Source organism: Callithrix jacchus, chromosome 20, assembly GCF_049354715.1.
Source record: "Callithrix jacchus isolate 240 chromosome 20, calJac240_pri, whole genome shotgun sequence".
In the NCBI taxonomy this organism is placed as follows: Eukaryota; Metazoa; Chordata; class Mammalia; order Primates; family Cebidae; genus Callithrix; species Callithrix jacchus.
The window spans coordinates 31,730,496-31,752,665 of NC_133521.1; the positions used below are offsets into that span (position 1 = coordinate 31,730,496).

At 45.4% G+C, this 22,170-nt stretch overlaps 1 protein-coding gene across 5 annotated transcripts in view; it reads right to left on the reverse strand.

Annotated features, from left to right (window-relative positions):
- The window catches only part of PDPR (pyruvate dehydrogenase phosphatase regulatory subunit), a 48,032-nt gene extending 26,176 nt beyond the window's left edge, over positions 1–21,856 (reverse strand). For 3 of the 5 annotated variants that reach the window (XM_078357738.1, XM_008986201.5, XM_008986200.5), the window contains exons 1-8: positions 21,761–21,856; positions 18,447–18,708; positions 13,481–13,614; positions 4,159–4,240; positions 3,902–4,065; positions 2,476–2,597; positions 1,600–1,717; positions 724–873 (exon numbers count right to left, since the gene is read on the reverse strand). Coding sequence is in view for 4 of the 5 variants with exons in the window: in XM_008986201.5 (XP_008984449.2) it covers positions 724–873; positions 1,600–1,717; positions 2,476–2,597; positions 3,902–4,065; positions 4,159–4,240; positions 13,481–13,614; positions 18,447–18,670 (994 nt within the window). In the remaining variant the exon portion in view is untranslated. Of the gene's footprint in view, positions 1–723; positions 874–1,599; positions 1,718–2,475; positions 2,598–3,901; positions 4,066–4,158; positions 4,241–13,480; positions 13,615–18,446; positions 18,709–20,487; positions 20,593–21,328; positions 21,382–21,760 lie in introns of all 5 variants that reach the window. The other 2 variants (XM_054248438.2, XM_035281837.3) reach the window with 2 other exon arrangements.
- Positions 21,857–22,170: the final 314 nt, after the last annotated feature.

Genomic DNA, 22,170 nt, shown 5'->3' on the forward strand with positions numbered 1-22,170 from the left:
ATTATTTATTCAAAAAATAAAATTTTAGAATTTAATAAAAGACTACACTAACAAAACAATATTGAAAGCCAAAACAAGCTGGCTGGGTGCAGTGGCTCACATCTGTAATTCCAGCACTTTTGGAGGCCAAGGCAGGTGGATCACTTGAGGCCAGGAGTTCAAGACCAGCCTGGCCAACATGGTGAAACCCCATCTCTACTAAAACTACAAAAATTAGCTGGACATGGTGGCATGCACCTATAATCCCAGCTACTCGGGAGGCCGAGGCACAAAAATCACTTGAACCCAGGAGGCAGAGGTTGCAGTGAGCCTAGATTGTACCACTGCACTCCCATCTTGGTGACAGAGCAAGACTCCTGTCTCAAAAAAAAAAAAAAAAGACCAGGCACAGTGGCTCACATCTGTAATCCCAGCACTTTAGGAGGCTGAGGTGGGTGGATCACCTGAGGTCAGGAGTTCAAGACCAGTCTGATCAACATGGCGAGATCCTGTCTCTACTAAAAATATAAAAATTAGCCAGGTATGGTGGCACCCGCCTGCAGTCCCAGCTACTTGAGAGGCTGAGGCAGGAAAATTGCTTGAACTCAGGAGGTAGAGGTTGCAGTGAGCTTAGATGATGCTACTACACTCCAGCCTGGGCAAAAAAATAAAAAAAAGAAAGAAAAAGAAAAATATAACATCTTAGACCAATATGGCACTGTTGTTATAATCCAGTTCACATACCAAAGTGATCCCAATCTTCCTGTAGATTCTGAATCTCCAGCTGGTTCTTGCCCTCAGTGAAAATTGGTTTCGGGTTCTTCTCAAAGCCCCCAGACAAGATGCCACCCTGCCAGTTCCGAATATAAATTCTTCCATCAGCATCCACAATAGCTGAGGAAGAGAAATGACATGGGAGTAGGGAGTGGAAGATAAAACAAGGGTTTAGAAGCAAGCCAGTTTTCTAAATGGACAGAAAAAACAAAACAACACCCATTAATGGCTTTACTAATGAAACAATATTCAATGAACACAGGCATTCATTAGCTTTAAAATACCTTTTGAGGTCATGGGGAAGATCCTCCCATTTAGACTTTCAATGTAGACTGTTTCTCTGATTATTCCTTACCTAGAAGTTCTGACTAGTCCTCAAAAGCAAACCATGTAACTGCCACTGTGCCAAGCAAAAATTTAACATAAAAGGGGATTGCAGAGCCCATTCTCGGCATGAAGACCATCAAAAGGATATGAGAACCCTCGCCTACAGTGCTTGGAACTACTAACCCACCTAAGTCTATTGTTCATCTACAACATTTTTACAATCTACAGCATTCAAGTTAAAAAGTCAACAAACAGTCCAGTCCAAATATTCTCAATGACCTCTGTTTAAGACTAAAATTAGCTTGCAAAAAACGAAAGCAAAAAAAAAAAATCAATGGAAATTTTGGTCATCCTTTCATAAAGAGTTAATAAAGTCGGAATTGGGTCCACCTCCCTGTAACATGCTCTAGAAATGAAAGACTCTTTGAGACACAGTCTGTCCTTAGCAGAAAGTTTCCTTTTCAGAGTACAGGATACTGGCAAAGAAACAAGATTTCTTAGAAAAGTACAAGTCCTCACTTGGTGTGCTGCTCTGCAGAGGGGTCTCCAAGGGGCGAGTCAGGAGGTAGAAGTGTTCACAGGCATGTAGCGGGATACTAATCGGCTCCTCGTTGGACAGACCCAGCTCGTATGCCCACTACAAATGGACAGGTTGATTTGTGGATGGGAAGAGGAACAGAAATACAAATGAGCAAGTTCAGCCTCTTGAAAAGAGATTAATTCCAAGTGGCTTATGTGGGCTATTGCTATAGTGTTAGGTATGGGAAGTCAGCCTTCTTTAGTTCAATATTTGGATGGGGAGCAATTCTATACTTTTTAAGTCATAGAAATTACTTTGAGATCAAAGAAGAGGTATTTACCAGCTAGTCAAGGAGCTCGTGGGAACCAAAGGAGGTCCTTTTGATAAAATACCTGGGCTCAACTACAAACCCCAAATAGCAATCACTAAACGAATTTCTCATGGCAGAAGTATTTCCCAGTTTACTTCAGGATCATAGAATGGAAGGCAATCTGCCTTAAAAGAAACAGCCTAGTGTCTTGAAAATTAGTGTCCACATTCCTGACACAATAAAACAGCCTAATATTTTATTTGCTAGGTTGTAGAATGAATATAACACCAAGACCCAGTGCCAAGGATTCATGTCAACACCTGACCATTTGCTGGCTTTCCTGACCAGGATAGCACCAATCAGCCCAGTGTGGAGGAAAGACAAGGTCACACATGCTTCTATCTGTGGACTAAGTATAGGCTTCTGATTTAGAATACCATACAAGAAACAAAGTAGTTACTGATATCTATATAATCAATCACACTATTCTTCTCTACCCCCAAAAATAATCCTGGAGAAAAAGATAATATAAGAAAATCAGTCCCCAGTGTTGGTGCTGACCTACCTGGCCAGCACAGTTGACAAAATACTGGCATTCAATCTGTCCTTTATCTGTCTCCACTCCAGTAACTTGACCTTTTTTGACCATCACATGAAGAACAGATGTCTGGTCATAGATCTGAACACCTGTTCCAAGATAAAGAAAGAGTTGGTGCTTCATCTGATGTTCCAGAATAAAGGCATCTGCAACAGGTTCTCCATCCAAAAGAAACACTGGCAAAGTCAAGTCAATGCTTTTTTATTTCATTTATTTTTTTAGATGGAGTCTCACTCTGTTGCTGAAGGTGGAGTGTAGTGGTGCAATCTTGGCTCACTCTCCACCTCCTGGGTTCAAGCAATTCTCTGCCTCAGCCTCTCAAGTAGCTGGGATTACAGGTGCACACCACTACACCTGGCTAATTTTTGTATTTTTAACTACATGGTGTTTTCACCATATTGGTCAGGCTGGTCTCAAACTCCTGTCCTCAGGTGATCTGCCCACCTTGGCCTCCCAAAGCGCTGGGATTACAGGCGTGAGCCACCATGCCTGGCTCAATGCTTTAATTTAAAAAAACAAAAAACCCTAGAATCACATCCTACGACTACGTAAATGGGCCTTGCCCAAGACTGAAAATAGCAAGTCAGTTTAAAAACAGACTTTGGAACACAGTAATTAAATTGCAGGAATCATAAGCTATGGAGCAGAGAAAAGAGAATGCAAATAGTGCACCTTAAGTCCTAATCTGCTCATGCCATGAATGATACCCTGGACACTAGTAAGTTTTCCCCTCATTCAATGCAACACGGGCTCATGATTTCAGCTGTTTATTAAGCTTCCAAGGTGTATTTTCACCTTGGAGCTTCTCAGGTTCTGAGTGGGGAAAACGTTACCTTAAGTCCAAATGGCACTAACTGGCCAGGTGCGGTGGCTCATGCCTGTAATCCCAGCACTTTGGGAGGCCGAGGCAGGCAGACCACCTGAGGTGAGGAGCTCTAGACTAGCCTGGCCAACAAGGCAAAACCCTGTCTCTACTAAAAATACAAAAATTAGCCAGTGGTAGTGGTGCACATCTGTAGTCACAGCTACTCGGAAGGCTGAAGCAGGAGGATGGCATAAACCCAAGAGGTGGAGGTTGCAGTGAGGTAAGATTGTACCACTGCACTTCAGCCTGGGCAAAAAGAGTGAAGCTCCATCTTCAAAAAAAAAAAAGGGCATTAATTAACACTAAAACTAAATGGCATTAATCAAAACTAAAGTTCTTTGGAACTTTAAAAATGTGGCCCTGAGGTAAAACACTTATTAACAGATAAATAAAATCATAAGACACACTGTTCAAAAATGGAAGCTGAGTACCCCAAAGAGGATAATCTTTCCAAACCTGAGTTGGACACTTCCTTAGGTAACCTCTTCCCTACTAACCCATCTTAAGAAAATGCAAATACCTGCTCACCATTTTGGGAGGCAGCACTTGCCAGGGCAAGAGCCACGTCAGCAGAGGACACCACTGCATCCTCAGGAACATGCATGGCCCCCACCAGGTCGTGCACGTTGAGGAGATGGTGAAGCTCGGCCACTTTCTTGGGGGAGATGATCTCAGAAGGGATGCCTATAACACTGCCACAGAACACAAGGGACAATGACATTCACAGGCTCTTTGGCAGAGGCCAGTGTGGTAAAGTCAGGACACGCTTCTAGACTCTTACGTACTTCAGCCTTGAGTTGATGCGCTTCAGAGAGATCAGCCGGTCCTGAGTTTGGGCCAGAAAGACTGAGCCTGTCCTTGTGTAACCTGCAAGAAAAATGAGCCCAAATGAGACAGATCAGACCAAATCCAGTATGGGAGAGTGGAAAATCCACTAGATTATGGGTTAGAAGACCTGCAGTGAGTCCTGGGACTGTCACTCAATAGCCTCAGGCAGGTAAATTGGCTTCTCTGAGCTTCTAGGAAAAATTTTAAGAACTTCAGATGCACTAAGGCTCCACGCCTTAACCAAACATTCTCAGCTCAGTTTTGTGAGGTTGTAAGGATCAAATGAAATTCTAGGCTGGGCGTGGTGGCACATGCCGGTAATCCTAGCACTTTGGGAGGCCAAGGCAGACAGATCACCTGAGGTCTGGAGTTCCAGACCAGCCTGGTCAGCAAGGTGAAACCCATTCTCGACTAAAAATATAAAAATTAGCCGGGTGTGGTGGTACATGCCTGTAATCCCAGCTACTGGGGAGGCCGAGGCAGGAGAATTGCTTGAACCCAGGAGGTGGAGCTTGCAGTGAATTGAGATTTCACCACTGTACTCCAAGCCTGGGATACAGAGCAAGATTGTCTAAGGAAAAAAAAAAAAAAGACTCTTTTGGGCAGGGATGCGACCTCGAACCCATTCCTACTCTTTCCCCCTTTTAGGCAATTTCGCCCTTTCTCCTCCTAGTCTTCGGGGAATGTAATCCTTGGCAAAGGCCACTCATAAGAACATCAGCTACTAAGGGTCAGATCTTCCCTTCTCCTTTCCAAACAGTGGGCATGTGACTTAAACTTATCAGTCAGACCTTCCTGGAATACTCAGTCTTGAGGACATAGATGAATGGCTGGAGGTCACCACCTCAAGGGCAGCATTATCCAGGCCAGGCTGCTCCTGTTCCTGCTGAGGGACTGCCTGCTGTGCAGTCCCCACATTCTGGCTTCTAGCCTGCCTCCAATTGGCAGCCTCCTGCCAACTCCATAGGGCCCAAGGTCCTCCCAACAAGCTCCAAGTTGGGCAGAGTCAATTCCTGTTGTTTGTGATTAACATGCCTGATATTGAACCATAATTACATAAGGTTCAATGACAATTGGCCCATATGTAATTATGGTTCAATATCAGGCATGTTAATTCTTATGAAGAAAAAAGTTGAAGCAATTTGGTATCTTATTTTCAAAAGAAATAAAGTCAGGATACTTTACATGTTTTCTTAATTTCTCTTGCAATCATCAGGTAAATATGCCCTTCACTGACATGATAAGAATGTCCCAGTTTGGAGGAACAGAAATTTCTGAGCCTTCTATTTTAGAAATAGCTGGCCTAGTACAGTGATCTCGGCTAGTGATCTACGAGCTAACCACACTCTGAATTTCACCTTAAGACAGACTAAGAGAACGAGGCACAGTGGCTCATGCCTGTACTCAGCACTGTCGGAGACCGAGGCAAGTAGATCACCTGAGGTCAGGAATTCGAGACCAGTCTAACCAATATGGTAAAACTCTGTCACTACTAAAAATACAAAAATTAGCTGGGTATGGGTGCCTATAATCCTAGCTACTCAGGAGGCTGAGGCAGAAGGACTACCTGAGCCTAGGAGGCGGAGGTTGCAGTGAGCCAAGATTGTGCCACTACACTCCAAGTGACAGAGCAAGACTCAGTCTCAAAAAAAAAAAAAAGGAGATAAGTGTTCAGCAGTTACTTTCTACTCATTATGAAGATTATATACAGGAGAGTATGAGTGTACATACACCTATGCAATACATCAATCATGTTAGGCTGGGTGCAGTGGCTCATGCATGTAATCCCAGCACTTCGGGGAGCTGAGGCGGGCAGATCACCTGAGGTCACGAGTTTGAGATCAGCCTGGCCAACACGGTGAAACATCGTCTCTACCAAAAATACAAAAATGAGCTGGGCATAGTGGCTCATGCCTGTAATACCAGCCACTTCGGCTAAAGCAGGAGAATCACTTGAACCCAGGAGGCAAAGGATACAGTGAGCTGACATCACACCCCTACACTCCAGCCTGGGTGACAGAGCAAGACTCTATCACAACAACATCAACAACAAAAACCATGTTATACTAGGTGAAATCATGTTTCCCCGAAGAGAACTATATATCATAACAAATTCAATATGCCACCCATTAACAAAGTTAAAATTCCACTATTTTCCAGAGAGGACTTTTTTTTGAAACGGAGTTTTGCTCTTGTTGCCCAGGCTGGAGTGCAATGGCACAATCTCGGCTCACTGAAACCACTACCTCCCAGGTTCAAGTGAACCTCCTCCCTCAGCCTCCCAAGTATCTGGGATTACAGGCATGCACCACCATGTATTTTTAGTAGAGACAGGGTTTCTCCATGTTGGTCAGGATGGCTTCGAACTCCCAACCTCAGGTGATCTGTCTGCCTTGGCTTCCCAAAGTGCTGGGATTACAAGTGTGAGCCACCACACCTGGCCAATGACTTTTAACCTTTGACAAAGCAAATTAAATGCCAGCATTGCTCTAGCCCAAACCTTAGAAGTCCACAGAGGTCACTGGCCAGGCATGGTGGCTCACGCTTATAATCCTAATATTTTGGGAGAGCAAGGTAAGCAGATCACTTGAGTTCGAGGACCAGCCTGGCCAACATGGCAAAACTCTGTTTCTATAAAAACTACAAAAATTAGCCAGGTGTGGTGGCATGCACCTGTAGTCGCAGCTACTCAGGGAGCTGAGGTGGGAGGATTTCCTAAGCAGGGAGGTCGAGGTTACAGAGAGCCTGATTGTGCCACTGCACTCCAGTCTGGGTGACAGAGTGAAATCCTATCTGATTAAAATAAAAAAAGGTTAAGAGTCACAAAACAGAATTCTTGCAAATCATTAAGAATAAAAATTAGACATAGAGTATTAAATGACAATTCAAAGAAACACAAATGGCCAGTATACCTATGAAATGATGTTTAGTTGAAAGAGATGTAAATTAGAATCTGACAACCTTTTCCATCTCAAAGAATAGAAAAAATTAAAATAATACCTAATGCTGCTGGGCACGGTGGCTCACACCTGTAATCCCAGGACTTTGGGAGACCGAAAAACACAGATCACCTGAGATCAAGAGTTTGAGACCAGCCTGAGTAACATGGTGAAATCCAGTCTCTACTAAAAGTACAAAAATTAGCTGGCTGTGGTAGCAGGCGCCTATAGCCCAAGCTACTTGGGAGGCTGAGGCAGGAGAATCTCCTGAACCCAGGAGGTGGATGTTGCAGTGAGCTGAGATCATGCCACTGCACTCCAGCCTGAGTGATAAGAGTGAGACTTTGTCTCAAAAAAAAAAAAAAAAAAAAAAAAACCAACACGTCAAGGTATATAAATAAATAAGCACTCTCAGCTGGGTGCAGTGGTTCATGCCTGTAATCCCAGAACTTTGGGAGGCAAAAGTGGGTGGATCACCTGAGGTTAGGAGTTTGAGACCAGTCTGGCTAACAAGGAGAAACCCTGTCTCTACTAAAATACAAAATTAGCCAGTTGTGGTGGTGCATGCCTGTAATCTCAGGTACTCAGGAGACTGAGGCAGGGGTTGTGGTGAGCAGCGATCACTGCACTCCACCCTGGGCATTAAGACCAAAACTCTGTGTCAAAATGAATAAATAAATAAGCAAGCACTCTCATACAGTTGGTCAGAGGATGCAACTCTTTTTTTCTTTTTGAAGAGGAAAATAAAAGCACATTTATTGGAGGAGAATACTGATATAGCCACATGGTGATTTTTAAAAGTATAAGACTAAATATGCTTGTTTAAAATTGGAGGATGATTACATTTCATCCAATACAAATCTACAGATTTTTATCTTTTTTTTTTTTGAGACAGAGTCTCAATCTGTAGCTCAGGCTTGAGTGCAGTGGCGTGATCTTGGCTCACCGCAACCTCCACCTCCCAGGTTCAAGTGATTCTTCCACCCCAGAATCCCAAGTAGTTGGGATTACAGGCACCTGCCACCATGTCCAGCTAATTTTTATATTTTTAGTAGAGACGGGGTTTCACCATGTTGGCCAGGATGGTCTCGATCTCTTGACCTTGTGATCCACTCACCTTGGCCTCCCGAAGTGCTGGGCTCACAGGTGTGAGCCACTGTGCCCGGCCTTTTTTTTTTTTTATTTTAAAGTGACAAGGTTGGTCTGTGGTCCTGGCTCCAGTAGGACTGTGATCATGGCTCACCACATCCTTGAACTCAACACCTGGGCTCAAGGAGTCTGCCTCAGCAGAATGTCCACCTGATCCTCTCAAATATCCAGGACTACAGATATACACCACTACAACCTACTAATTTTTAAATTTTTTGTAGATATGGGGCCCTTCTGGCTGGGCGTGGTGGCTCACGCCTGTAATCCCAGCACTTTGGGAGGCCAAGCTGGGTGGATCATGAGGTCAGGAGTTCAAGACCAGCCTGGCCTATATGTTGAAACCCTGTCTCTACTAAAAATACAAAAATTACTGGGTGTGGTGGCACATGCCTATAATCCCAGTTACTCAGGAGGCTGAAGCAGGAAAATTGCTTGAATACGGGAGGTAGAGGTAGCAGTGAGCTGAGATCGTGCCACTACACTCCAGCCTGGGCAACAAAGCAAGACTCCCTCTCAAAAAAAAGAAAAAGAAAAAGAAAAACAAAGATATGGAGCCCTTCCTCCCTTTCTTTCTCTCTTTTTAAATTTTTTTTGGATATGGGGCCCTACCTATTTTTTTTTTTTTTTTTTTTTTTTGAGACAGGTTCTCCCTCTAGAGTACAGTGGCATGATCACAGCTCACTGGGCTCAAAAAGTCAAAAGTTTTAGTAGAGGTGAGGTTTCACCATGTTGCTCAGACTGGTCTCAAACTCCTGGGTTCAAGAGGTCTTCCCACCATGGCCTCTCAAAGTGCTGGGATTACAGACACGAGCCACCATAACTTGCTTTATTTCTTACACAAAAGTAGCATAGTATATTCTCTCTTTTATGCTCTATTTTACTCAAAAATTTACTCCAAAGCAGTTCACAGAGATCTTCATTTTTTTTCACCTACCTAGTAGTCTTTTGCATGGATGTGACATTTTTTTCAACCAATCTCCTTTCTACCTATGGGCATTTAAGTAGCAATCCAATGTTTGCAATTATACAGTGCTACAATAAATAAACTTATATACTTTTGCATAAAAAAATTCTTTTTCTGGGGCAGGGGACAGAGTCTTGCTCTGTGACCCAGGATGGAGTGCAGTGGCATGATCTCAGCTCACTGCAACCTCTGCCTCCCAGATTCCAGTGATTCTCCTGCCTCAGCCTTCCAGGTAGCTGGGACTACAAGTGTGTCCCACCACACCTGGCTAATTTTTGTATTTTCAGTAGAGATGGGGTTTCACCATATTGGTCAGGCTGGTCTCAAACTCATGACCTCACGATCTGTCTGCCTCAGCCTCCCAAAGTATTGGGACTTCAGGCATAAGCCACCATGCCTGGCTACATAAAACATTCTTAAGTGAGGCCAGGCAGGGTGGCTCATGCCTGTAATCCAGCACTTTGGGAGGCTGAGGCAGACGGATTACCTGAGGTTAGGAGGTCGAGACCACCCTGGCCAACATGGTGAAACCCATCTTTACTAAAAATAAAAAATTAGTTGGGTATTGTGGCAGGTGCCTGTAATCCCAGCTACCTGGGAGGCTGAGGGAGGAGAAGTACTTGAATCCAGGAGGTGGAAGTTGCACTGAGCCGAGATCATGCCACTGCACCACTCCAGCCTAGGCAAAAGAGTGAGACTCTGTCTCAAAAAAAAAGTATATCAAAATACAGTTAGATAGAATAAGTCAGTTTTAGGCCAGGCATGGTGGCTCACGCCTATAATCCCAGCACTTTGGAAGGCCAAGGCGGGTGGATCACAAGGTCAAGAGATTGAGACCATCCTGATCAACAAGGTGAAACCCCGTCTCTACTAAAAATACAAAAATTAGCTGGGCATGGTGGTGCATGCCTGTAGTCCCAGCTACTCGGGAGGCTGAGGCAGGAGAATTGCTTGAACCCAGGAGGCGAAGGTTGTGGTGAGCCAAGATCACGCCATTGCACTCCAGTCTGGGTAACAACAGCAAAACTCCGTCTCAAAAAAAAGAATAGGTTTTATATTCAATAGTAAAATAGAAAAATATAGTTAACAGTAATTTACTGTAGATTTCAAAATAGCTAGAATTATAATGTTCCCAGCACAAAGAAATAAATATTTGGGGTGATAAGATATGCTAATTATCCTGATTTGATCATTACACATTGTATACATGTATCAAAGTTACATGTACCCCCAAAATATGTAAAACTACATCAATTTAAAAAATGAAAAGAAAAATGTAACCTATATGTACAACACATACCAAATAAATGAGTCCAAGAGGGTACAAAATAAACACAGAATGTTCCTTTTTGGTGGATATTCAGTGGGGAGGAAAATTTTCAACTTTTATTTTTTATGTTTCTGTACATTTTTAAGTTTTTTAAAACTCATTAAATAATTTTTTTTTAACTAATTTGTTGCCCAGTTGTGGTGGCACATACCTATAATCCTAACACTTTGGGAGGCCAAGGCAGATGGACCTCTTGAGCTCAAGAGTTCAAAGTCAGCCTGGCAGACACAGTGAAACCCTGTGTCAACTAAAAATACAAAAATTAGCCAAGCGTGGTGGCAGGTACCTATAGTCCCAGCTATTTGGGAGGTTGAGGCAGGAGAATCACTTGAACCTGGTAGGTGGAGGTTGTAGTGAATAGAGATGGCGCCACTGCACTCCAGCCTGATGACAGAGTGAGACTCCCTCTGAAATAAATAAATTCATCACTGACTTTAAAAATTGGCTTAGCCAGGCACAGTGGCTCACACCTGTAATCCCAGCACTTTCGGAGGCCAAGGTGGGTGGATCACGAGGTCAAGAGATCGAGACCATCCTGATCAACATGGTGAAACCCCGTATCTACTAAAATACAAAAATTAGCTGGGTGTGGTGGTGCATGCCTGTAGTCCCAGCTATTCGGGAGGCTGAGGCAGGAGAAGTGCTTGAACCCAGGAGGTGGAGGTTGCAGTGAGCCGAGATTGCACCACTGCACTCCAGCCTGGCACCTGGTGACAGAGCAAGACTCTGTCTCAAAAAAAAAAAAAAAAAATTGGCTTAATCTCCCTGTATCAAAGCTTCTTTATATATATATATTTTTTTTTTTTTTTTTTTTTTGACAGAGATAAGAGGGTGACTATGCTGGCCAGGCTAGTCTCAGCCAACCTCAGCCTCCCAAAGAGCTGGAATTAGAGGCATGAGCCACCACGCCCAGCCTATTATATGGAATATTTTCAAAAGATTATTAGAACTTTTTTTTTTTTTTGAGGCAGAGTTTTGCTCTTATTACCCAGGCTGGAGTGCAATGGCGCGATCTAGGCTCACCGCAACCTCCACCTCCTGGGTTCAGGCAATTCTCCTGCCTCAGCCTCCTGAGTAGTTGGGATTACAGGCACGCGCCACCATGCCCAGCTAATTTTTTGTAGTTTTAGTAAAGACGGGGTTTCACCATGTTGACCAGGATGGTCTTGATATCTTGACCTCGTAATCCACCCGCCTCGGCCTCCCAAAGTGCTGGGATTACAGGTTTGAGCCACCGTGCCCGGCTATTAGAACTTTTAAGTAGTCACACTGATTCCATTCACTTGACAAAAAAATTTTATCACACATAAACTGAAGCACTGCAGAAACTAATATTCAGCATAGTCAAGGAACGAAAAATCTTAGAGTGATCTGGTATTTTGAATTAAAAAGTAGTTAACGTAACACCTCACCTGAAAGCTCTATTTTCAGATGATTAGCAGAGAATACAGCTGTCCCTCCACATCTGTGGGTTCCACATCAGTGGTTTAGATCAATCTCAAATAAAAGATATTCACAGGAAAAAAAATTCCACAAAACTCCAAAGAGCAAAATTTGAATCTGCCCTGTGCAAAGTACTGTATTGAATCCACACAAAGGAACTGATGTGCAGGCAGAGTATTAGGTATTATAAACAATCCAGAGATGATTTAAAGCAAGGGTCCTCAACCCCTAGGCCACATGGTAATGGTCTGAGGCCTGTTAGGAACCAGGCTGCACAGCAGGAGGTGAGTGGTGGGCTAGCAAGCATTACTACCTGAGCTCCACCTCCTCTCAGATCAACAGCGGCATTAGCTTCCCATAGGATTGCGAACCGCGTTGTGAGCTGCACATGCAAGGGACCTAGGTAGCACACTTCTTATGAGACTCTAATGCCTGATAATCGGTCAGTATCTCCAGTCACACCCAGATGGGACCATCTAGTTGAGGGAAAACAAGCTCAGGGATCCCACTGATTCTACATTATGGTGAGTTGTATAATTATTTTGGGAGGCTGAGGTGTGAGAACTGCTTGAACTTGAAAGGTGGCAGCTGCAGTGAGCCAAGATCGTGCCACTGCTCTCCAGCCTGGACACTGCTCTCCAGCCTGGACGACAGAGCAAGACTGTCTCAAATTTTTTAAAAAGGGAAAAAAAAGAAAAGAAAAAGTACATGTCTACACTTTATAATAAAAAATATCCTTAAGTCCAGGTGCAATGGCTCACGTCTGTAATCCCAGCACTTTAGGAGGCTGGGACAGGCAGATCACTTGATATCAGGAGTTCCAGACCAGCCTGAATAACCACCATCTCTGCTAAAAATCCAAAAATTGGCCAGGCATTGTGGTGTGTGCCTGTAACCCCAGCTACTAGGAAGGCTGAGGTAGGATAATTGGTTGAACATGAACTTGAGGGTGCGGGAGTCAGGGCAGGGCAGAGGTTGCAGTGAGTCAAGACTGCACCACTGCACTCCAGCCTGGGTGACAGAGTGAGATTAGGTCTCAAAAAAAAAAAATACATATATATACTTAATAGCAGGTGGTGAAATTTCAGCGGGTCAAACTATGATTTAACTGTCCAGCCCCTAAACTGAAGTTCTTTCTCCTCCTCTTTGTTTAGGAGCCAAGTGTTACCATTTACTATGCTTCAATGAGTCACACACAGGAAATGGCCCAGGAAAACTTTCATATGGCAAGAATTATAGGATCTGAAAAGGATCAGGATATTGACTGAACACCTTCATTTTATAGATGGGGAAACTGAAGCTAAGTGACTTGCCCTGACTGGTGGCAGAGCCTAGCCTAAAACCCAAGTCTTAATTATCAAAGCAGCAGGCAAACCTGGCAGAGGGCCAAATACAAAAGTGAATCTGACAGTGTGGGAGACAGGCAAACCAGTAATTAGCAGACACTTGCTTACCTGTTTGGATCCCTGTTTCTTGCTCTAGCTGATGGTAGAGTTTGTTTGAGTAGTCTGCCATCTTCTGTTCAATGGTCAAGTGCCTGGCAGTGCTCAGGATGCCAGCACAGAACCTGGTAGAGCCAGCAGCCAGCCTGCAGGATGGATGCAAAATGCTATTAGGTAGATTCATCTATGTGTGAAAACAAAGTCAAGGTTTCTCACTATACTACTGTTTCTAATACCAAAAGATAGAAAGAAGCTGGGCACAGTGGCACACACTTATAATCCCAGCACTTTAGGAGGCCAAGGTAGGAGGATTGTTTAACGACAGGGGTTTGAGACCAGCCTGGTCAACACAGGGAGATCCCATCTCTACCAACAACAACAACAAAATTAGCCAGGCGTGGTGGCACATGCCTGGAGTCCCAGTTACTTGGGAGGCTGAGGCCAGAGGATCCCTTGAGTCCAGAAGGTAGAGGCTACAGTGAGCTATGATCACACCACTATACTCCAGCTTGGGCAACAGACTGAGAAAAATATTCCTTGACATGGGACAGATTTAAAATTTTTGGAGAGTTTAGGCCAGGCACAGTGGCTAATATACTTGTAATCCCAGCACTTTTATGGGCTGAGGTGGGAGGTTAATTTGAGGAGTTCAAGACTGGCCTGGGCAACATGGCCAGACCCTGTCACTACAAAAAAAAAAAAAAATTATCCAGGCTACTTGGGATGGTGAGGCAGGATAATCCCCTGATCCTAGAAGTTTGAGGCCGCAGTGAGCTAGGATTGTGCTACTCCACTTCAGACTAAGCAAAACAACAAGACTTGATCATAAAATAAAATAAAAAATTTGGAATTCATCTATACAATGGAATACTATGCAGCTATAAAAAAGAATGAGAGGCCAGGTGAGGTGGCTCACATCTGTAATCTCAGCACTTCGGGAGGCTGAGGCAGGGAGATCACGAGGTCAGGAGTTTAAGACCAGCCTGGCCAATACAGTGAAACTCCATCTCTACTAAAAATACAAAAATTAGCCAGGCGTGGTGGCACGCACCTGTGGTTCCAGGTACTCGGAAAGCTGAGGCAGGAGAATCACTTGAACCTCGGAAGCAGAGGTTGCAGTGAGCCAAAATTGCACCACTGCACTCCAGCCTGACAGAAAAAGTCAGATTGAGAAGGTATCTTTTTCTTGTACACTCTTTTACATATTTTCTTTTATTTTTGGTGGGCAGGAGGTGTGGGGGGCAGTTCTGCTCTTGTCACCCAGCTGGAGTGCAATGGCATGATCTTGGCTTACTGGAACTTCCCCCTCCTGGGTTCAAGGGATTCTCCTACCTCAGCCTCCTGAGTAGCTGAGATTACAGGCACCTGCTATGGTGCCTGGCTTTTTTTTTTTTTTTTTTGGAGATGGAGTTTCACTCTTGTTGCCTACGGTGGAATGCAATGGTACAATCTTGGCTCACCACAACCTCTGCCTCCTGGGTTCCCTGAGTTCAAGAGATTCTCCTGTCTCAGCCTCCCAAGCAGCTGGGATTATAGGCATATGCCACCATGCCCAGCTAAATCTGTATTTTTAGTAGAGACAGGGTTTCTCCATGTTGGTCAGACTGGTCTCGAACTTCCGACCTCAGGTGATCTGCCCACCTCGGCCTCCTAAAGTGCTGGGATTACATGTGTGAGATACCACACAGGGCCAATTTTTGTATCTTTAGTAGAGACATGGTTTTGCCCTGTTGGCCAGGCTGGTTTTAAATTCTGACCTCAGGTGATCCACCCACTTTGGCCTCCCAAAGTGCTGAGATTATACACATCAGCCACCATGCCCAGCCTCTTTTACATATTTTCAATTTTGAATCATATAAATACATTGCCTATTCAAAAGTACATAAACTTTAAATTGGACAAAAAGTTCTCTGCGGTAGCAACATAACGTAAAGAGCTACAGTAATGCTAGGGCCCAATACAGACAGGGTTTTGCCATGTTGGCCAGGCTAGTCTCCAACTCCTGACTTCAGGTGATCCATCTGCCTCAGACTCCCAAAGTGCTGGGATTACAGGCATGAGCCACCGCGCCTGGCTGAGGCATAATTTTTTTTTTTTGAGACCAAGTCTTGCTCTGTTACCCAGGCTGGAGTGCAGTGGCACAATCTCGGCTCACTGCAACCTTCACCTCCCGGGTTCAAGTGATTTTTGTGCCTCAGCCTCCTGAGTAGCTGGGATTACAGGCGCACACAATCACTCCCGGTTAACTTTTGTATTTTTAGTAGGAATAGGCCTATACCATGTTGGCCAGGCTGGTCTCAAAACTCCTGACGTCAGGTGATCCACCTGCCTTGGCCTCCCAAACTGCTGGGATTACAGGCGTGAGTGACCATGCCCAGGCAGCATAAATATTTTTAAGTGTGAGGCTCAAACAGTTTGCCTTATGTCAATTATATGGCATCATATAATCTTGAAGCAACAAATTAAACCAAAAATGAACCTCCCTAGGGTCTCCCACTTACGAACATTTACACTGAAATTAGTTTCTCATTTTTTGTGGAAATACCTGATAATTAAATTTAAAAGAATTTCAATAAATAGGAGAAAGACTCTGACATCAAGGAAGCATTATAAGGCCAGGTGCAGTGGCCTGTATCCGTAACCCCAAAAGTCTGGGAGGCTGAGGTGGGTGGACTGCTTGAGCCCAGGAGTTTGAGACCTGCCTGGTCAACATGGTGAAATCACGTCTCTACCAAAAATATAAAAAATTAGCCAGGAATGGCAGTACGTGACTGTGGTCCCAGCTACTCACAAGGCTATGGTGGGAGGATCACTTGAGCCCAAGAGGCAGAGGTTATAGTGAGCTATGATCAAACCACTGCACTCCAGCCTGAGTGACAGCATGAGACCAACTCAAAAACATTAACAAACACAAAAACTCACTTTTGCTCTTAAAAGTATCTACTGCAGGCTGGGTATCATGGTTCACGTCTGTAATCCCAGTACTTCAGGAGGCTGAGGTAGGCAGATCAGCTGAAGTCAGGAGTTTGAGACCTGCCTGGCCAACATGATGAAACCCTGTCTCTACTAAAAATACAAAAATTAGCCAGGCATGGTGGCACGAGCCTGTAATCCCAGTCACTTCGCTTGGGATTTTGGGGCAGGAGAATTGCTGGGACCCAGTTGGCAGAGGTCGCAGTGACCTGAGATCACATCACTGCACTCCAGCCTGGGTGGCAGAAAAAGATTGTCTCAAAAAAAAAAAAAAAGTATCCACTGCATAAAATAGAAATCCATGAGTCTAAACTGATATGTGTATGTGTATATACATTCAGATATATAATTGAGTAAATAAATGGGGGAGAAGGAAATCTCTTTCTGACAGCAATATACCAACTATAATAAATGCAGGACGACAGAAAAATCAACATTTGTCAACCATCACGGTGGTGGCTGACTCAGGAAACAGTTGTCAATGGATATTAAGCCCGGTAGGTAGAGGTCTGATATGAACAGGATATTGGCATCATCTCAAAATACATCTCTCCTCAGAGGGCACTGGCCCATCACAAGGGAAGAAGACAAGGACTCTGTGCTAGAGATTCTAACAGGACACCAATATAACTGGATGATCAGGGTTATCACCACCAGAAGTAAGACAGTATAGCCATGCACCTCCTGATGTGGTGCACCATAGAGTCCAGCCTAATTTCTGTGCTCTTACTGCCAAAAATGTATGGGCTGGTTGTGATGACAGAGACACAACTCTGTGAACAGACTTGGCACTTAACAAGGATGAGTGGCATGGCATGCAAATTGTATCTCAAAACAGTGAAGTCTCTGACCTGAGTCTGACCATAAGAAAACGGCCTGGGTAGCTGGGTGCCAAGGCTCATGCCTGTAATCCCAGCACTTTGGGAGGCTATGGCAGGCAGATCACGAAGTCAAGAGTTCGAGACTAGCCTGACCAACATGGTGAAACTCCATCTCTACTAAAACTACAAAAATTAGCTGGGTGTGGTACCACGCGTCTGTAATCCCAGCTACTCAGGAGACTGAGGCAGGAGAATTGCTTGAACCCAGGAGGTGGAGGTTGCAGTGAGCCAAGACCATGCCACTGCATTCCAGCCTGGACGACAGAGTGAGACTCTACCTCAACAAAGAAAAAAAAAAAGAAAGCCTTGGCAACATAGGGAGAACTCAACTCTACAGAAAAATACAAAAATTAGCCAATTAGCCAGACGTGGTGGTGCATGCCAATAGTCCCAGCTATTTGGGAGGCTATGGCAGGAGGATTGCTTGAACCTACAAAGTCGAGGCTGCATCAGCTATTATAGCGTGATTGCACTCTAGCATGAGTGACAGAGCAAGATCCCATCTCAAAAAAAAAAAAAAAAAAGAAAAAGAAAATAACATTAGCTAAATACAGGTTGAGAATTATCACCGTGAAAGGCCTATATTGTTTCTTTCTTTTTTTTTTTTTTTGAGAAAGTATCTCACTCTGTTGCCCAGGCTGGAGTGCAGTGGCACAATCTCCAATCACTGCAACCTCCGCCTCCTGAGTAGCTGGGACTACAGGCATGTGCCACCATGCACAACTAAGTTTTGTCTCTTTAGTAAAGACAGGGTTTCACCATGTTGGCCTGGCTGGTCTCAAACTCCTGACCTCAGGTGATCCACCCTCTCTGGCCTCCCAGAGTGCTGGGATTACAGGTGCAAGCCACCACCCATGGCCAATATTGTTGTATGAATCTAATACTACTAGTGTAGTGGTATAATATTAATTAATGATGGATTATAAGAATCTATTCTGTAATCTCTGTAACTATTATAAATATAAAGGGATTTACCTTACAAGCCAAAATTCTTCTCATGCTACTTAGGAACATTTAGATTAGCTACTGGTAGGGCAGTATCTCTGAAAGGAGAGGAGGGAATGAGGGAATCTTATCATTAGTGCAGCACGGTCAGTCATGACCAAATGAAGTCTGATCCTTACCTGCCCTGCTCCAAAAGGACAATATCCTTCCATCCCATTTTGGAGAGGTGATAGGCCACGGATGTGCCCATGATTCCACCCCCACAGATGACCACCTGTGCCTGGGTGGGCAGGGCCACAGAACGCGCCTCGGCAGCTGACATGCTGTTTCTTGCAGAGGACCAGTTCTGCCATCCTGGGCTGGTTCTTTGTCTTCCCACAACTGACAGCAACCGGCAGAACATCACTTCTCTCACCAACTAGCAGATCTCAGGAATTCAAACTAGACAGAGAAACCAAACACATTTCACACCATTCAATTCAGTGCACAGGATTAATGAGAAAAGGATTTGACAACGAACGGTGGTCATTCATTCAACAAATACCTGAGGGCATACTGAGTTTCATTCTGCTAGCAGTGAACAAGAATGGGGAAGTCCCTATCTTTATGAAATTGACATTTGAGAGTCTGCGTATGTGAACAAGGAGAGGGTCAATCACACAAATAAAACAAGTAAATAAAACTGATGTGATAGAATAACTAGGGGCATATTTAAAATGGAATTGTCAGGAACAGCCTCCAAGGAACTGACATTTGGAAACAGACCTGAAGGATAGGGAACCAGTTACACATGTGCAAAGGCCCTGAGGTAAGACAGATCAAGAACAAAAAGGTCAGCATGTACACAACATGGGGCTTGGGGGACAAGATCTAAGACAATGCAGAGAGCCAGGCGGAAATCAATCACACAGAGCCCTTGGTTGTCATCAACAGGAGCTGGAATTTTATTCTAAGTACAAAGGAAAAAGCACTAACACGGGGATGAAATGATCTGGTATGTTTTTCTTTCTTTTTTGGTGGGGGGGCGGATTTTTTTTTTCAAAGGTCTGGCTCCATGGTGGAGAGCGGATGTTAGAATTATAAAAAAATCAGAGCTGACCTCCTGGGCTCAAGTGGCCCTCCTACCTCGGTCTCCCAAAGTGTTGAGGTTATAAGAGTCAACCTCTGCACTTGGCCAAGGCAGACAAACTTAATCTAACAACAAAACAGATGACTGTTCAAGTTTCAAGAAACTGAATAAAGACCTTGGGGCCGGGCGCAGTGGCTCACGCCTGTAATCCCAGCACTTTGGGAGGCCGAGGCGGGTGGATCACGAGGTCAAGAGATAGAGACCATCCTGGTCAACATGGTGAAACCCCGTCTCTACTAAAAATACAAAAAATTAGCTGGGCATGGTGGCGCGTGCCTGTAATCCCAGCTACTCAGGAGGCTGAGGCAGGAGAATTGCCTGAACCCAGGAGGCGGAGGTTGCGGTGAGCCGAGATCATGCCATTACTTGTTACTCCAGCCTGGGTAACAAGAGCGAAACTCCATCTCAAAAAAAAAAAAAAAAAGATAAACAACGAAGGAAATGAAGGCACCAGAGTCTAGTGCCTTTGCTGCTAAACCTAAGCCTAGTAGGGTTAGCAGCAAAACCAAAGCAAAGCTTGATAGCAAAGGAGGTAAAGATAGGAGAGAAGAAACTGAAGACGTCAAAGACAGAAAGCACATCATCTGCTTTAAAACAAATATTTTTTAAAAGTTCCAGAAATGACGTTATAACATCCTCTGCTAAAAAGAATAACTTCTGCTAAACAATCATAAGACTGGGGCTGGCTCTACTCAGATCTGCTTATTCCAACAAGACCAAGGTGCTAGCTCTAACTTCCAGTTGCCCATTGTATGGCTTCAGCGTTGTGCACAGTAGACTGACGGTCACAAGGAAGACTGGATGAACATGTGTGGGCTCACACAATGTTTCCCACACCTGCCTCAGCAAAAGAACCACCTGGGACACTTGTTTAAAAATGACAGACTCCAGAGGGTGCGGTGGCTCACACCTGTAGTCCCAGCACTTTGGGAGACTAAGGTGGCCGGATCACGAGGTCAGGAGTTAGAGATCAGCCTGGTCAATATGGTGAAACTCTGTCTCCATTAAAAATAGAAAAATTAGCCGGGCATGGGGGCGGGCATGTGCAGTCCCAGCTACCAGGGAGGCGGAGGCAGAAGAATCGCTTGAACCTGGGAGGCAGAGGTTGTAGTGAGCTGAGATCAAGCCACTGCAATCCAGCATGGAGACAGAGTGAGACTCTACACTCCAGCACGGGCAACAGAGCGAGACTCCGTCTGAAAAACAAACAAACAAAAAAAAACACGACAAATTCCCAGGGTCTATCTCTGCAGATTCTGATCCTGCCAGTCCAGGGAGCTGTATTTTTCAACAAGTGAACAAGGTGATCACGCGAGTTTAAGAAATTAACACAAGTGGCCGGGTGCGATGGCTCATGCCTGTAATCCCAGCACTTTGGGAGGCCAAGGAGGACAGATCACGAGGTCAAGATATCAAGAACATCCTGGCCAACATAGTGAAACCCCGTCTCTACTAAAATACAAAAATTAGCTGGGTGTGGTGGTGCGCGCCTGTGGTCCCAGCCACTCGGGAGGCTGTGGCAGGAGAATTGCTTGAATTCGGGAGGCAGAGATTGTAGTGAGCCGAGATGGCGCCACTGTACTCCAGCCTGGTGCCAGGCGCCAGAGCAAGACTTTCCAAAAAAAAAAAAAAAAAAAAAAAAGAAGTAAAAGAAGAAGAAAAGAACAGGAAGAAGAAAGAAGAAAAAGAAATAATTAACACAAGTCCCTGTCATTGGAAAAGCAAACCCGTCGGGCTGGCTCCTCCTCCACCACCCCCCTCATCCCCGTACATTATGTTTACATGCATGCGAGAAATGGGCTTGGAGATTCTTGATTCAAATCCGAGTATCACACATCGGCCCCCAAAGGTCAGACATTAACAAGGAAGCTCACTGCCCTGGCCCAGACTTTTCTAGGTGACTTCTTGCTCTGGACTCTGCAGCAGTCTTACTAGTTATGAAGCACAAGCGGACTGCACGTCTCAACGCGGGAAAACAGCTCCACCTGCAGGGACGTAGGACCGGGTTGGACTAGCTGGAGTTGCGCCACAGGGGTGTGCAAGCCCGTGAGAGGGGAGCCCGAGGCGCAGTCACCTCCGCCACCCTGGCATCCGGGCTGAGGTGCAGGCGCCTGGAGGAGCGGTGCGCAGGCCCCGGGTAAGCCGAGGACACGAGCCAGGGCACGAGCAGACAACCTTCAGGGTACGGATCCAGGCGCCTGGACGCGCCTTCGTGAGAGACCAGGCAGAACCGACTGGAAGCGGGGGCTAGCGGAGACCACCCCCGGGCGAAACCAAAGGAGAAAGAGGGGAACCCGGGGGTCCCGGGGCGCTTAGGCACGAGCAGACGGGGAAGCCAGAGTCGCCCCACAACTGTCTCCTTACCTCACAGGCCCCCACGGGATCCGCGCTCAGCGACAGCCCGGCGGGAGCTAGGCGCTAGCCACAACGGTTGCGCGGGGTCGCCTCGGGCCGGAAAGCGGGGATCGAGGTTGGGAAAGGGGCGGGGCGAATCGAGTAAAAATTTCCGGGGAAGCCGAGACCGCGACCTTCCGCGCTTTACGGCCCGCGGGCAAGGGTACGGCCGGCGCGTGACCTCAGCCGCGCACGAGCGCGCCGTGACGTCACCACGGAGCTCCGCCCCTGGCACGTGGGCTTGTTTGGGTCTCGCGAGGCACCGCCCCCGGGGACTCTGCCCTCCTCACAGGCGGGTTGTGGAGGTCTTTAACTCCGACGGCTGTTTTAGAATCCGGGCTTCGGACCTGCGTGGTTTCTGCACGTGGAAGCGGAACGTC